The sequence below is a fragment of the Lepidochelys kempii genome, chromosome 2, assembly GCF_965140285.1.
Source record: "Lepidochelys kempii isolate rLepKem1 chromosome 2, rLepKem1.hap1, whole genome shotgun sequence".
NCBI lineage: Eukaryota > Metazoa > Chordata > Testudines > Cheloniidae > Lepidochelys > Lepidochelys kempii.
The window spans coordinates 194,047,541-194,065,130 of NC_136381.1; the positions used below are offsets into that span (position 1 = coordinate 194,047,541).

Sequence of the window (17,590 nt, forward strand, 5' to 3'; positions counted from 1 at the left end):
TTTTCCGGAAGCTTTCCTCTCCTTGTAGTTTCACACTTTTTTGATTAGCATCAGGCTCAATAAAGCAAACAGGCCTCCACTGTGATACATACAATGTACAATACACGCTTGACCTGATAGCAAGAAATAAGCATCTCCTACTTTTTGCCTGAACAGAATCTGTCCAGGGTCTGTCACCTCCACATGACCTGCTTTTAACTTCAAGGCTTTAAGAACTTAATTTCCAGTATAAATACATAACTTCTTAAATATTACTTGTGGTGACCATTAAGCTACTGGGTTCTTGGCAGATACCTTACATGCCACCCTTTGGTGAATTATTATGCATGTACCTGACCCAGGAGATCCCTGTAAAACCCCATGCATCCCCTCTGTACCTTCTGTCAATTGGCATCAATAGGTGCTAGGGAGAAGGGCTGGGTCCAATCATATGAGGTTGTCATAAATATAAAGGGAAGGGTAAATCCCTTTGAAATCCCTCCTGGCCAGGGGAAAGCTCCTCTCACCTGTAAAGGGTTAAGAAGCTAAAGGTAACCGCGCTGGCACCTGACCAAAATGACCAATGAGGAGACAAGATACTTTCAAAAGCTGGGAGGAGGGAGAGAAACAAAGGGTCTGTGTCTGTCTGTAGTCGTCTTGGCCGGGGATAGACCAGGAATGGAGTCTTAGAACTTTTAGTAAGTAATCTAGCTAGGTATGTGTTAGATTATGATTTCTTTAAATGGCTGAGAAAAGAATTGTGCTGAATAGAATAACTATTTCTGTCTGTGTATCTTTTTTGTAACTTAAGGTTTTGCCTAGAGGGGTTCTCTATGTTTTTTAATCTAATTACCCTGTAAGATATCTACCATCCTGATTTTACAGGGGGGATTTCTTTATTTCTATTTACTTCTATTTTTTATTAAAAGTCTTCTTGTAAAACACTGAATGCTTTTTCATTGTTCTCAGATCCAAGGGTTTGGGTCTGTGGTCACCTATGCAAATTGGTGAGGCTTTTTATCCAACATTTCCCAGGAAAGGGGGGTGCAAGTGTTGGGAGGATTGTTCATTGTTCTTAAGATCCAAGGGTCTGGGTCTGTAGTCACCTAGGCAAATTGGTGAGGCTTTTTACCAAACCTTGTCCAGGAAGTGGGGTGCAAGGTTTTGGGGAAGTATTTTGGGGGGAAGGACGCATCCAAACAGCTCTTCCCCAGTAACCAGTATTAGTTTGGTGGTGGTAGCGGCCAGTCCAAGGATAACGGGTGTAATATTTTGTACCTTGGGGAAGTTTTGACCTAAGCTGGTAAAGATAAGCTTAGGAGGTTTTTCATGCAGGTCCCCACATCTGTACCCTAGAGTTCAGAGTGGGGGAGGAACCTTGACAGAGGTGGTGAGGTTTTTAATCCTGGGCAAAAGACTTACATAAAATCACCAGGGAAACCGAAATACCCATGTTTTTATATGTATGTGTGTGTGGGGGGGAGGGGGTAACGCATTGATACACACACACATATTTAACAGAATGTTAAAATATTAGAACACACTATTTTAAAAGGGTACTCTACCAGAAAACTGAATTTTTAAAAATCATTTACAAACCATTCAAATTATGAGTGTCCCTTCACACTTTTAGTTCTGCTTATTTTAAATGGAAAGTATTTAGATACAGCTAATGCTAACATCTTTTGTAAATACTTAGATCAAATTCAGACGGCACAAGTTATTCACAAACAAGCCAATTATGCCAGAGCTAATTCTGTCCCTTATTTGCTCAAAATATAAATACATTCATTTTGGTAGAGGAACAGATTTATGTTATGGGTCAGATCGTCAGCTGGTGTGACCTGGTGTAGCTACATTGTATTCAGTTTAACTATGCCAATTTATACCAGCTGAGGATCTGGCTTTTTAACTCTACCATGTCAGGAGTCTTATGGTGCTTTGTTATACTTTTGTGTTATTGAGCACCTTGATCCTGCAAGCTGATCCATGCAGAGAGACTCCCTGAAATTTTGTGGAGCCCCACTAATTTCAATGATACTTCAGATGGATGTTACAGGGGCCTCCCACCTGGATCAAACCTCAAGATTAGAATTTAAGGCCCCACCACCCTTCCAAGACTTACATGCTTATGTAAATCTGTACTCTGAAACCAGTGGGACTACTCATGTGGTAAGATTATGCATGTGCATAAGTGTTAGCATTACCAAAGCCTTACTTGTACATGCACATGAAAGCAACAATTATGAGTACTTTTTTAAAAACTGGAAAAAAATATGAAAACACAAAAAGTAGCCTACATAAAACTACATAAAGTAGCCTACATAAAACGAGCAATTAATGTTCATATTTGTAAGTTTGAGGGTTTTTTAATTTTTAAGCAGAGCAATTACACTGCTTGTGCTTTTTTACTTTTACCAGTGCTCTGAGAAGAAAAAAAACCAAAAGGCCTGAAACTGTAAGTACTCCTAAAATGCTTCCTTTTAATATTATTTTCACAGTGTAATAATGCTGTTAAATAGTAATATATTACTCCATTATTTTATTATCATTGCATTATTTCCTCATTTTTTGTGACCGTCTTTCTCCTTCCTCTCCAATTGCTCCTTCACAGTGTTAGGATGATACATCACTCCTCAATTCCAGCTGTCTCTGGGATCCCCCCAGGGCTCTGACCCTAACCCCCTCCTAAGAGCCTTGCAGCCCAACCCAAACCTTACATTTGGTCAGGTCAGAAAACAACCTGACCTTCTCGGGCAGGCTCTGATCACCTCCTGCCCATGGGGTTGGTGCGGCAGCAGCTGTATGGCCTGCTCATACCACTTCGCACTGAGAGCGTGCTGACGTATCACAGCGCCTTTCACTTTGCAGCACACACAGTGCAGCAAGGCACCTGTGGATGGCAGGAGTGGAGCATGCACCCGGTGCTGAGCTGACCCCACAGGCAGGAGGTGGCTGGAGAAGTATTGTGGCCATGCAGTGTGGGGAGCAAGAAGCTCCCACCAGGCCAAGCCCCAAGGACGAGGTGGCAGTGCTGATACAGGTTATGAAGGAAATGCCAGGTTCGGGTCAGGTCAGAAAAGGATTCGATCAACTTGGGTCAGGTTTGGGTCAGCTGTGCCAGGGTTGGGTCCAGGGCTGGGGTGGGCTGGGCTTTAAAATTAGGCCCAGGGAGACATCTACACCTCTTCTCTCTCTCTCTCTCTCTCTCCATCCTATCTCTGGGTAACCTCATTCAATTTAATATAAAAGGAAACCTTCCATTTTGTATATTTAACTGATTTAAGATACAATGCCAGAAACTATTCTACAAAAACTTCTCCAGGTATATTGTGCTGCTCTTCATTAATGTTTGTATTACTCCATTGGGTTACCCATATGGATCCTATGGTAGGGAACAGCATTGCTATTAGGAAGTTTAAAAAAAAAAAAAAAGAAGGGTCTGAAAATTGAACACCTTTTATAAACTGCAAGTGCCTTCTTTAAATGATTGGATAACTCCATTTAAAAACAGGCAACAAGTTAGACTCATCCTTGATGAGTCTAACTCAAAATCAGTTTTCCCAGAGCATTATTTTTAATTGCATGGTTAGTTGTATTATTTATCTAGCTGCTTTGTAATTTGGTGATCATCTATCCAATAATAAAGGCTTTCCTAAGCCCACTGAAGAATATCATCACCTATATGACTGTATGCTGCTTCACTGCATAATTTAAAACAACTAACAAATCTAGATGGTTGCAGTTGTAGCTGTGCCGGTCCCAGGATATTACCAAGACAAGGTGGGGGAGGTAATATATTTTATTGGATCAACTTCTGCTGGTCAGAGAGACAAGCTTTCAAGTCACATAGAGCTCGTCTTCTGGTCTGGAAGAGATACTCCCAGCATCACAATAAAATTCAAGATGGAACAGACTGTTTAGTGTAAGTAGTTAGAAGATATTGTAAGGGACCATTCAAGGTACAGTGGCCAATTAACACAGCTGCAGTCATAGGACAAAAAGAGGGGGTTATTGGGTTATAGATTGTTGTAATAAGCCATAAATCCAGTGTCTCATAAAGCCAGTGCCATGATTTTTAGTGTCTAGCAGAGTAATGAATTTATGCTCCCGGGCTTGTCTTTTGAAAGTGTTGTGAAGGTTTCCTTTGAGGATGAGGACTGATAAGTCAGATATAGAGTGATTACTTTTTGAAAAGCGTTCACCTGTAGCTGACAGGAAAATGATAAAAGACAAAAACACACTATATGTGAGTTCATTTGAGAACAAGGTGATTATTTGGTTTCACCCACATACTTGTTATTGGAGCATTTTGTGCACTGGATGAGGTATACCACATGTTGTGATAGGCATGTGTAGAATCCATGGATCTTGAAAGGTAAATAGTAGGGGTATGGATCAAGGAAGCAGTGGAGATATATCTGCAGGTTTTGCATCTGTTGTTCTGGCAGGGTCTGGTGCCGCTTTGAGTTGCTGTGTTCTGGTCTGTGGGGAGCTTACTTCTGATGATGAGCTTGGAGAAGTTTGGGGATTGTTTGAAGGCCAGAAGTGGGGGTTCAGGAAAGATTTTTTTCAGGATGGGGTCCCTATTGAGTATGGTTGCTAGTTGTTTGATGATACCCTATGTGGTTCCAGTGTGGGGTGCTAGGTTACGATTAGGGGTGTGCAGTAAGAGTGGTTCTATTTCTGTTTTGAAGCAAGTTCTCTTGAGGTATTTAGGTTGCCTGTTCCATGATGCGATCTCCCTCTCTGGTGGAGTGTCCATGTTTGGTGAAGGCAGTTTAAGTGTGTTAAGGTGTATCCCGGACTTTCTCCTCGGAGCATATTCTGTGGTATCTGAGTGCCTGGCTGTAGATAACAGATGTCTTGATGTGTTTGGGGTGGTTACTGAATCTATGAAGTTAGGTGTGGTGATCCGTGGGTTTCTTATATATGGTTGTCTGTAGGGTTCCATTGCTGAAGCTGATTGTGGTATGGAAGTTGATGCTACTGTGGGAGTGTTCCAGAGAGAGTTTAATGGACAGGTGGTGGTTGTTGAAGTAGTGGTGGAAATCTATGAGGCAGTTTAATCCATCTGTCCAGAGGATGAAAATATCATCAATGTATCTCAGGTATATCATTGGGTTCATGGTGCATTTGTCCAGAAATTCTTCTTCTGGGTGACCCAGGAAGAGGTTGGCATATTGGGGAGCCATTCTAGTACCCAGGGCTGTTCCCATGGTTTGTTGCTGAATGTAAAATTGTTATGGGTGAGGATGAAATGGATGAGTTTGATGATGTATTTAGGGCAGATATCTGAAGGTTGTCCATTGTTTTGTAAATATATGAGGCAGGCAGCTATGCCATCATTGTTAGGGATGTTGGTGTACAGGAAAGTGACATCCATGGTGGCGAGGATGGTGTTCTGAGGGAGGTTGTTTATGTTGCAGAATTTGTGGAGAAAGTCTGCTGTGTCCTGGAGGAAGCTGGCCCTCTGAGTGGTGAGTGGTTTGAGGATGGCTTATGCTAAATAATCAGTTCCACCTTGCTTTTTGCTGTGATGCTGGGAGTACCTTCCACAAAACTGAAGAAGACCACTATGTGGCTTGAAAGGTTGTTTCTCTCACCAAGAGAAGTTGATCCAATAAAAGATATTACCTCACCCACCTTGTCAAATTGAGATGGGTTCAGCTAAACTTTCAAATTAGGACATTCATTCTGTAAATGAACTGTAGTGTTACTATGTCAACAAAGTAAGAAAACACAGCAATACCACTGGAATTCCCACAAAGTATTTGACACCTATAAGAATTCAGCACAATCAACACTTGCACATAATATTTAGGCTTTGTCTACACTAGAGAGCTTAGAGCGACATTTCTGTACCAATGCGACTGCCCTGCTGTAAGATCTCTCGTGAAGCCGCTCTATGCGCACAGAAGAGAGCTCTCCCATTGACATAATTAAACCACCCCAAATAAAGGTGGTAACTATGTAGGCAGGAGACGCTCTGTCACCAACATAGTGCTGTGCACACTATCACTTATGCTGGCATTACTTTTGTCACTTGGGGTGTGTTTTACTGATGTAAGTGGTAGTGTAGACATGGCCTAAGTAACACGATAAAATGCATATAACTACAAAGCAAAGTCCACACCAGCCCTCTCTTTCTACAGATGTTTAGAGATCCTGATAAAACTCCAGACAACTTAGGTTACCCTTCCTTTATGAATATCTACTGACAGCTGCTAAATGATTTATTGGTAATGATTTAACATCACAATTACCACCAAATCGTCACTAGTTCAACCTGCAAACTGATTCAGTAGCACCAAAGAAACAGTAGTTAAAAAGGGCATAAAATATTACACACCAACACCCAAGTATGTTTTGTAAAGTAAAAAATAAAGATGTACTTTAAACAGCAGATATAGTTTCCAGCAGAGGAGTGGGTCTGCATTCTCCTTATATTTTAACTGCTTAATTAGTATAAGCAGAGGTTGTTTGTTTGTTTTTTAAACTGAAAAGGTGTCAGTACTGCATGAATTCAATATCAATCCAAAATTTAGCAACATTAAGAATCAAGCCAAAGCATATCTTATGATGACGCCATATGCAATAACCTCTAGCTTCACTCCTCCACCTTTCTCAGCTTTCGTTTTCAGAAGCTTTCAGCATTCAGTTTTGTTTGCATTAGGCTTTCCTCCAAAACCGCACAGTCTGTTCTCACTGTACTACAATTCTTGAGAATCAAGCCTTTTGAATGCTATACTGAAATGTGGGTATAATGAGGGTAAATTATATATAATTTAATCTATCTGGGGGACTAGGAGATTGTGTTCAAACAGAGAATATTGTGATGAGGGCACAGCACAATTCAGAACAGACTCAGTCCTTCTTTAGCTTTTTGTTTGGGTTCTAATAAAATCAACGTAAATGAACTGCCTAGTGTGACAAGGTTGGCATGAGTACTTAAATGACTTTTTAAGACTGCTTCTCTTCCTGGATAAATTCCATTGTCACTGTATTTAGAGCTGTAAAACATTATAATGGCAAGTAAACTGATGTTTTCAAAATATTCACAATACAGGGCCATTTTAAAATGCCTAACAGCTGTTTAGAGTTCAGGGTAAACTGCAATCAGACAAACACTACATTTACTAAATTAGATTTATAAAATTGGCTGCATATGACCTAACTATCTCTGCTATGGAAGTCATAAATATTTGGATTTAAGAAAACAAGCAAGAATGAAGGAACACAGAATTGAAAAGATTTGATTTAGTAAGAAGTTATTTACAAGCGTCAAATACACCAAAAAGAAGAGAGCAAAAACCAAACAAATTAGTAACAAAATGTAATAAAAACAAAAGGTTGCAAGTACAACCCCCTAAAAAGATGGACAAATAGATAGTTAATTACTATGGTTAACTAATGGGAATTCTTCCAAAAACAATCCCTTGGGGATAAATTTACTCTCTTGTCATCAGCTTTGTTTTTATCTTCAATCAAAGAAAACTGTCCAGTATTAGTGATATACAGGGCTAAATATCAAGCTAATTCCCTGCCTCTTGTTAACCTAAAAGCTTCATATGAAAGAATTGTTACTTACCTTACAGTAACTGGGGTTCTTCCAAAGGTATTCTTCACATTGTCCCCATAAGCACAAGAATGGATTCTTTTGGATAGCAGTGTTCATTGCAGCCACACCTGCAAACTGGATGCTCTACATCCTCAGATGGGGGACACCAAAAGGTGGAACAGACCCAAGTGCCCTTCAATTCCTTTGTCAATACAGAATCCCAGAGCTACAGGACTGTAAAAGCAGGGTGAGTCATGGGATCCATGTGGACAACAAATCTCAAGAACCAGTTACTGTATTGTAAGTAATTGTTCTTTCTCCTTCAAGTAATTGTCTACATAGATGGTGACTAGCAAGCAGTTACCTCTTGGCTTGGAGGAGGGTGCTAGGTGTCCCATTTAAATAAGGATTGCAGGACAGCTCTACCAAAGTGGGCACCTCATCTGGAAGCCTCAACTAAGGAGCAGGGCTAGATGAACATGTGGACTGATCCCTATATAGCCACCCTGCAAGTTTCTGAGATAGGGATGCTTCTGCGAAGTAGTAGAGTCTGCCTGAGCCCTGGTGGGCTGCAATATGCATAGGTGGATCTAACCTAGCTAACTGATAGCAGGATCTTATACAGTTAGATACGCATTTAGACACTCTTAGAGTGGATATGGCCTGACTCTTAACTCTGTCTGCAAAGTCACAAACAATCTAAGGGAGTTCCTGAAGGGCCTTGTCCTATCAAGATAATAAGACTTAATTTGAATGGGGCTTGGAAAAGAACACTGGGAGGTGAGTAAACTGATCCAAATGAAATTCTGAAACAATATTGGTCAGAAATTGGGGGGAGGTATCAAAGTCATCTTATCTTTATGAATCTCTGTGTAAGTTGAACTAGCCTGAGACCCTGAATTCTCCCCTACCCTCTGAGCTGAAGTTTTGGTACTATGTATTTCATGGACACAAGATATAAGAACAGATCACTAGGGGCCCACAGGGGAAATATATGTAAGAGGCCTTTGAGGAATCTAGTAACTAGAGGGAAAGAAAATATGGAATAAGGCTCTGAGTAAGAGGGTGATGTGCAGAAATTGCTGCTAAATGTACCCTTATGGAGTTGATGGAAATTCCTGATTGTTTTAGGGCTGGCCAATAGAACAAAACAGCAGAAATAGAATTTTCAAGGGAGGCAGGTGATGTTAGGATTCCCAAACAAAATATCTTTCCCCTTCACTTTGAAAGCCAGTCTAGCTGAGTGTGGTGGTTTGCGGGTTTTTTTGTTTTGTTTTGTTTTTTGTTGCTATGGACCACAATGATCTGAATGTTAGCTGAATCACTCCTTTCTGTGGCAGTCCTATGGCACTCAACAGACAGCCTATCAGATGCAACAAATGCTGAATCTGGGTGCAGATAGTCTGTGTAGTCTGATAGACTATGCTTGGCAAAGTAGGTAACGCAATCAGAGGCTGTATGACAGATTGATGAGATCAGAGAACCAGAACTGTCTGGCCCATCCTAGATTGATCATGATCATCAAGCCTCTGTCCTAGTTAATTTTTCTCAGGATTTTTGATATCAGTAGGATTGAGGGGAATGTGTACATCAATCCTGGTATCCAAGAGATGAGGAAGATGTCTGATCTGCTAGAATTCTGAGTGCCTGGCAGGTACAGAGCCAAAGCGTAATCTGATGACAAATATACCAAACCCAGTGTGCCTTGGACTGAGTGGCCATGACCATGCTCTCCCTGTCATGAGCAAAAAACAAACCAAAGGAAGTATTTCTTCACACAATGCACAGTCAACCTGTGGAACTCTTTGCCAGAGGATGTTGTGAAGTCTAAGACTCTTAACAGGTTAAAAAAAGAACTATATCAATTCATGGAGGATAGATCCATCAATGGCTATTGACCAGGATGGGCAGAGATGGTGTCCCTAACCTTGGTTTGCCAGAAGATAGGAATGAGTGACAGGGGATGGAGCACTTGATGATTACCTGTTCTGTTCATTCCCTCTGGGGCATCTGACATTGGTCACTGTAGGAAGACAGGATACTGGGCTAGATGGATCTTTGGACTGACCCAGTATGGCCATTCTTTTGAGCCAATTGGACGTATGCATTGACAGCTCAATAGTGAAAGAGATGATAGTTTCAGTGGGGATTGACTGTGAAGCGCTTTGAAAGTGAAAACAAGCAGCTTATGTTTGATGCAGTAGAAAACAAGGATCCAGAGGATCCAGTGTTAGAGATAGAAAGAGAGGGGTGACATGGTCAAAGCGACAGAATAGGAAAATGATCTTTACCTAAATGGATATGGGCAAGCCAAGATTGCATTTGTCAATTACTTCTTTGCAAACCTAACATGGGTCTTTTCACGACTTTAACAAAAGTTATTCTTGTGGGACTGTTCCCTATATGTCCATGTGATGTTTAGGTGAAGCTTGGAAAATTGAGTCACGTAGGTGCAGGAAGCCATATGACTTAGAAGTGTAAGGCACAGTCTCATTAACATCTTTCGACCAGGCTGGAGGTGATTGATAAGGTCCAGGATAGTTTGGAATCTTTCTTATTGGCAATAAGCCCTCACTGACCTTGTTTCTAACATGGCTCCTATGAGCTCTAGACTTTGAGTTAGATCAAAGGTGAATTTTTCTCTATTTTTTTTGAGGCCTAGAGTAGCAAAGAGCCTTTGGATTACATAGATTGAGCTGGTCACCTGCTGGGGTGATTTCCCTCAGATGAGCCAACTGTCAAGATACAGACAGACCTGGATACCTTGCCATCTCAAGTAAGCTCCCATGACAGCCCTCAGTGCTGTGGAAAGACCAAAGTGCAGGACCCTCTATTGGTAGTGAGCATTCCCTACCCGGTATCTGAGGTATTTCCCAATGTCCTGAGTGTGTGGGCAGATGGACATAAGTATCCTACAAGTTAAGAGATACAAACCAATCTTGATGCTCTAATAAGGAGATTATGGAGGCCGCAGTCACCATCCTGATCTTGAAATGATGGACAAACTTGTTGAAATGTCAAAGGTCCAGGATAGGGCACCAACCCTCTTTCTTCTCTGGGATTAAGAAAATAATGGGAGTAGAATCCCTTGCCTCTGAACCTAAAGGGCACTTTCTCCACTGTTCCAAGTGCACAAGAGAGTCCATCTCCTATGGGGAGGAATGGGGAACAAGGGTCAAGAGCATGAATCTGTATGCAGTATCATTTGCTGATGAACTCTAAACTGGTCCTTGATGATGCCAGCCGAGGCCTCCTGAAAAAAGGCAAAACAGTTGTCAAAAAATAGTGGGGAAATGGGTAGAGATCCTCTGTAGGTTCTGCCAGGTTCTTGACTACGCATCAAACCTGTTGCCAAGAAACAGATATGGAGTGCACAGTAGCTGAGGAAGTAGCAGAGGGTCATCAGTAGTGGAACCTCTTCTTCCTTGGTGGTTCTGATGCCCTGCGTGGATTATAATACTGTAATAAGACAGCCGATGGCAGCTAAATGTGAGCAGCCAAGGCCTGGAGGATCAATGGCCTAGAGGGGCAAGCTAGAAGCCGGAGGATTCCGTGACAGTTGGGAAGAGTTGGAGAGCAGGGGTTGACATCTTGACTGTAGCATGTGGGGAGGGGGGCCTCCGTGAAAGGAAGAAAAACAGTTATTTACCTATACAGTAACTGTTGTTCTTCGAGATGTGTTATGCACATACACATTTCACTGCAGGTGTATGCATGCCCAGTGTACTTCACTTGGAAACTTCTGCCAAGAGTATCAGTAGGCGACTCATGTGCCTCTGCTCGCCTCATGCACTCAGGTGAGGGCAAAAAAGGAGCTTGGTCACTGCCTCCCTCCCTGTTCCTTTGCACCACTGTATATAAAGGTGGGAAGGTCATAGAATGTATATGTGCGCTACACATTCAAAGAATGACAGTTACTGTATAGGTAAGTAACCATTTTTTCCTCCTTTTATGCCTTTGCCTGATAGCGTCGCCTAGTGCTACTGGTGGCAAAAGTCTCTGACTAGAGTGCACTGAGTGCACATACACTTGCTGTGGAATATGTATGTGAAAATCACTCGAAGAAGAAAGACACTTTCTCTGGTGTAGATGTGCATGAGCCTGGGAAAAGGACCTGTGAGGGACACTTCTAGCTTGGGACTTGTTGTGAGCACTCTTGATTTAGGCTCACGCATGTTCTGAGAGAAGATGATGACTGAGTAGTTGAGGAGTAACATATCTCATCAGGCCTGAGGTCCAGACTGAGCAGACACCAGAGGAGCCTCATCTCACCAGGCTAGCGCATCTCAGCTCATTCCACCACCACTGGGATCAGAGGCCTCAGGTGAGGGTGTAAAGATTTTTGGCACCTCCTCAGGTAGGGGAAGAAACTGTGCTATTGTTTCACTGTTGTTGAATTCCCTTAAATTTCCCCTCCTTATTACAGCCCATTGGTCACCCCTTCCCTTGACTCACGTGGGTGTGATTGGGTTTTGGTGTCAGAGGCTTCTGGACCCACTTAAGCAAAGGGGGCCAGTGCCCAATCCAAAGAGAAACAGGTGCAAGGCTCACTACCTTAGGACATCTACCAGCACCTGTGTCCAGCACAGGCCGGAGGTGGGGAGTGGGAAGTGTTGGAACAGCAGCATAGGGCAGAGGGACATTGCCTGAAAGAGCTTTGAGATCTGTTTTTTTTCTCCTTGGGACTGGGGTGCACAAGCCCAGAGAGTGCAAGTTAACCCTAGAATCTTGATAAATGGAGATCCTTGACAATCTTGGAATTGAAGAGGTCACAGCTCTCAAAAGGCAGATCCTCTATAAATGTTTGAACTCCCCTGGGAATCCCCGATGACTAGAGCTGGAAGGATCTTCTTCACATTGCCCCAGAAGTGGCCATAGTGCAGGCAGTGGGCTTAGACACATCCAAAGCAGTCTGTAGAGAAGTTCAGGAAATCCGATGCCCTTGAGCAGGATCTACAGTAAGTAATCCTGGCACCAGGTACATGCATCATCTTTTGAATGTGGTAGATATTGATGCTGGAATTTGTCACAATTCCTTTGCAGGGTCTAACAATCTCTCCTTAATGGACATGGCAATCCTACCAGGCATGAAAGGTACAGGAAGTGTAGTGGCTTGTTCTACTTCTCTTACAAACTACCTCCAGTGGTTTCAGCCATGTGTTTCATCAAATCTTGGAATGCCTTAAAGTTGTCCATGAGACAAGGAATGGAGGAATTTGCTGCCTCATCAGGGAAGAAGGATGAAATTATAGGTGGGATCAATAGTTCCTCTGTGTGGGCATGCTGATCCTTATCACTCTCCTCCTCCTGTTTCTCTAGGATCTGTGACTGCAGCAACTGACCTGATTGGGAAGGTCTATACCACCACTTAAACAAGAAGAACTAATCCTATAAGGAGCAACAGTGAATGCTGGCTTGTGGGAATAGGATAGCATACCTGAGGGTTCCCAGTAGGGCCATGATTAATAGCCATCTGAATACTGGACAAATGGATCTTGGAGGAGGATACGAAGGCGGCTTGTACATTGTGACACTCATGCCCTTTCTGCTTAAAGAAAAATCTCTTGAGTCCCTCCCTAAAGCCCCATGTGATACCTATGAAGAAGAAAGGAGGTTAGCAAGAGATGATTCCCTGTTACATAAAGATGGAAAAATGAAAAAGAGTACATCTCCTCCATTAGGGGGTCTATTATTTCTGAACTGCCAGGGAGCCCTTGGATCCTTTCTACAAGGGTAGGGGAGGGAGTTGTTATTGATGTTATTGGAGAACTTTTGGCCTGATCTTTGGAGGACTTTAATAGTGATGTCAGACAAGGCTATATAAACTCAACTGCAGCTCTCCCGATTCCAAATTAAGGGGAAAGGGATACTGAATCAGATTGTAAATAAAAAATGACTTCCTCCTTCCAGCGACTCCAACATAACACCATTTGAAATACTGAAAAAACACAGCAGTAAAATAAAAATATTGTGGTGTACTGTGAGCTTTACCCTGTTATATGCCCTTTTTAAACTCAAATTCACTTTTAGTCTAAATGAACTTTTTAAATTATTGATGTGCATTCAACTTTGTTCTTTATTACAAACCATCCCATTACTTTTAATATATTCATAAGAATGATCACTCATTCAAAACCGCTGCTGCTACTACTGCTGTAGACATAATTTAGGATCATATTTTTTCAGTAATTTTTTCTAATATTCTTTAATACTCTAACTGTAATTAGTTTTAAAATAATAGCTAGTGGATTTTAGCACTGGAGTGCACTTATGTAATATACACATTACATAACCTTCACATATTGTGCCAGCGAAATGATCTCCAGGATTTTTGACCATCAGAATGCACCTCCTTTTTCCCCCTCCCCCGCCTCCACTATAACTCAGGGATATGAGATGTAAAAAACAGCTCCATGGATTATGTGGCATCAGTACACTAATGGTGACACACTTGCTAATGGCAGAATGTTGACAAGTTTTCCATTGTCTAGATATCTGTGCACTTGCACTTCTTCTCATCTGCCAGTACACCTAGGTTTACAAATTCAGCCTCTCATCAGCCTGGAATCAGAGATGGATTCTGATAACAGACTAACCAGGTGGAAACATATGTGGTTGCTGGCTGTGTGTGCAGGAGCTCTTATCATAGCACAGCCATTTGCTAGCATTAGCAGAAATCCCTATTTTTCACAAATGTTTCTTCCCCTCATTTTTTAACAATACAATAGTTAGCTAAGTGGATGATAAATATTTGCTAAGTGTGTGTGGGGAATTCCTTTGTTTGTAACTAATATTTTCAACAATTAAGGAACACATTTGGAAAATATCTTTGAGGAAATACATCTTTTTAATTCAGTTAATGCTTTTCGTGTTCTGCAGGGATATCAGCCAGGTTCATTACTTTTAGCAAAAAAATAAAATAAATGATTTGCTTTTAAAGAGTGACTGTAAAATAACTGTATAGTATATAATGCTTATTTTAAAACCATTTTCCCATTATAATAATTCCTTTGAATCTTAAAAATAGCTTTTATTTCCCTACTCATTCATAAAGAATACCTTTTCAGGAAACTGATTTCTCACACATGCCATGTCTACAGGAACTGAAATATTTCTTTATTTAACAAACACTTGAATGTCTATCTTACTTCATTGTACCAAAGCATTTTTCATTTTTGCACTAGCATCATTATATTGATGTCAATACAGTTGAAAGAGTATAAACTGCACTCTTGTTATGAGTCTAACAAAAGTAGTATTTTTTTAAGATGTCAGTGATCAAGTATAAGAAAAGTAAAATCTGGAGGAATTTCACTATCAGATTCTAAGTGTCTTATGATTATGTCCAAACCTTGGGCTTTAACTACTAGATATTTTCTCTTTAACCGTGGCAACAAAAAAGCAACACAGCATCTGAACTAAAAAACATTTTCGTTATAACATGCATGCAAACATGGTCAGAGGATATGAGATATTTTGACCTAAAAAGCTAAGAACCTTTGAGCTTCAAACCAGAGTCTCCGAAATATTTATCTTAGTGCAAAAGTTTTGCCATCAAAACTATCCAGTATGATAACTGTTTTCTGAAAAACATTAAACTTACAGTACGCCAGTAGATAGACACACTTTTAAATATACCTACCCCAGGGAAAAGTAGCTGCTAATAATCAGTTGAGCCTTTAAAAAACTGCCTGCTGTGAGTAAAAAGATACCTTTATGAAAATGAACACATATAGTAAGCTGCCAAGTGATTCTGAACAGGTTCCTTCAGTGTGGATGCAGGAAAAGAGTGGAGAATTTGTATTAATAAATGTCTAGTCCTACCCCCAGAGAGACGAAATAAACAGCACAAATTAAAAAAAAATAGGGAGTATAGTATGGAAGTAATGTAACCAGCCATATCCAAAGTGAGCTTATTTTTATCTTTTCTTAATGTTGTCCTAACATTACTGTTTTCAAGTAACCAAACTCTATAGATATTGCACAGAAGGTAAGGAACTGGATATTGGAGAGTGGGAAGAGAGATGGTCCAGAAGAGGATTCCACCATTAAGAAGTGATCTGCAATGAGAGTTTGAGAAACATTTGTATAGGGAATGTGATCCTCAATTCAACTGAACAATTTGCTAATATTTCTTCTACTGACAACTGAAAACAAATCTAATGTGCTACACAAACTCTAGGTCCTGTGCATAAAGCAATACATGCACACTGAGAGTAAACATTACGCTGTTATATACACAATACATTGCCACTTTTTATTTTTTGTGTTACTTGGCAATGGAATTGCATACAACTTCAGAGCAAAGATACCGACTGAAATATATCCCATTCTTGTTGTATTGGCAGTTATAACATCACTGAAACGAAAGCACAAATCTCAGAGTGCTCCCTCTTATACAACAAAAATTATACATATTCAAATAGTGTCAGTGGGCAAAACCAGTTTCTACATTTAAAACGGTTAAAATTATGGTGACTGCTTTTGCATCATCTGGATACTAGTTCTTGGCATCACAATAGTTGGGCAGTGTACTCTGCTTCTTCAACACATGCATGGACTCAGTCATTATACAAGTGTCAGCACTAATGTAACTATGATCTTCCTGGCCCTCCACCTTAGCTCTCCTACCATGACAGGATCAGAAAACAATGCCATGACACCAGGGATTAGCAGAGGTAGTTTACATAGCGGGATGAGAAGTTTGAACTCCGCTGTGCTAATGTTATTCCCACTCTTTATAGCATGTCTCTTTTTCCAGGAATCCTGAGGCTTCCTGCTGCTCGTCCTCCTGCCGTTTCTGAAGAGTGATCTGCCGGGAGAATGGAAGCCAGGGAAGCAGCACACAAAACAGGGAAGACAGGACATTTTGGAAAAAGTCAGGACAATACTGAAATTTTGATAAAAATCCAGGCTCACTCAAATTAAATGCCTATTAATAGTTGGGTGACAACAGTCACTTGAAATCAGAATTCTTGGTGCACTTTACGCCCATTTTTATGTGAAATGGAAGAGTTTACCCCCACTGTATTCAAGACAGTCAGAATATAATTGGGCAGCCCTGTGGATTCTGAACCTACGAAGTCTGCTGTAACTGCAGAGTGCTTAGGTTTAAGCATAATTTTAACCTAGCCTTACTCATTTTACTCCACATTTCCTTGTAGATATATTACCAGTGCTCTGCGATGTTTGGGGGATGCAGAGGAGATAGGCTTGACTTTTGTTGAATTCCATTCCTTGGATCTAGGTCAGAGGCTGAAAAGGGTAAGACTGAGGTTTCTTTGCAAGAATGGTTCGCTGCTGTCAATATGTGACATTAAGAACAAATTTAACTTTGGTTACAATGAGAAAAAGAAGCAATGGGTTGTTTAAAAAACAAAACTAAATTTTCCAGCAAGTCTTCCCTCCCACCCCAGTTAACAGCATGTAATTAATCACAATCACATAACATTCATACATATTTGTAATTGTATGCTTATGCAACCATTCCCACATTACAAATGTAAATTTACCTCCATACCACACAGACTGTGTGTCATCTCACTTTTTCAGTTGTTATCAGAAATAGAGAATCATGAAATTGACATTACAGAAAATGCTATAAAGGCTAATGAAGTTAACCCCACAATTCATTTTGGGCTCTCGTCCCACCCCCTTTCCACCATTTCTACTTTTAGGGTGGTTCCTCCAACACTTTTACATTGACAGGTTCAGAGGGATGCTCTCAAGAAGGGTCCATCTTTGGATTAAAGTATATTGGCAGAACTATGTGAGCAAGTTTGAACACTGCTTGTTTCTGCTATGACTGGTTACAAATCTCTCACTTCCATGAGTGATAACATGTATTAAAAATATATATAAAAAGAAATTATGTTATGAAAATCTAATATAGTTTATTAATAGTCTATCCCTTCTGCTAACAAACACACACACAAACCTTATATTAAAGAATGTCCGGGGCAACAGATTACTCACTAGGGAGAAATTGTCTTTTCAAATTAAATTTAAACAGGTTTGGGCTCTTTCTTTAAAAAATCTGACAGATAAAAA

General features: G+C 40.7%; 1 protein-coding gene across 6 annotated transcripts in view; it reads right to left on the bottom strand.

The window, feature by feature from the left end:
- The window catches only part of ANO10 (anoctamin 10), a 257,628-nt gene that overhangs the window by 45,829 nt on the left and 194,209 nt on the right, over window positions 1–17,590 (bottom strand). Inside the window, exon 13 of one of the 6 annotated variants that reach the window (XM_073333327.1) lies at window positions 14,796–15,600. The exons of the other annotated variants lie outside the window; for them this stretch is intronic. Coding sequence (XP_073189428.1) covers window positions 15,589–15,600 — 12 coding nt within the window. The 3' untranslated portion in view covers window positions 14,796–15,588. Of the gene's footprint in view, window positions 1–14,795; window positions 15,601–17,590 lie in introns of those variants that run through there. 6 annotated transcript variants of the gene reach the window in all.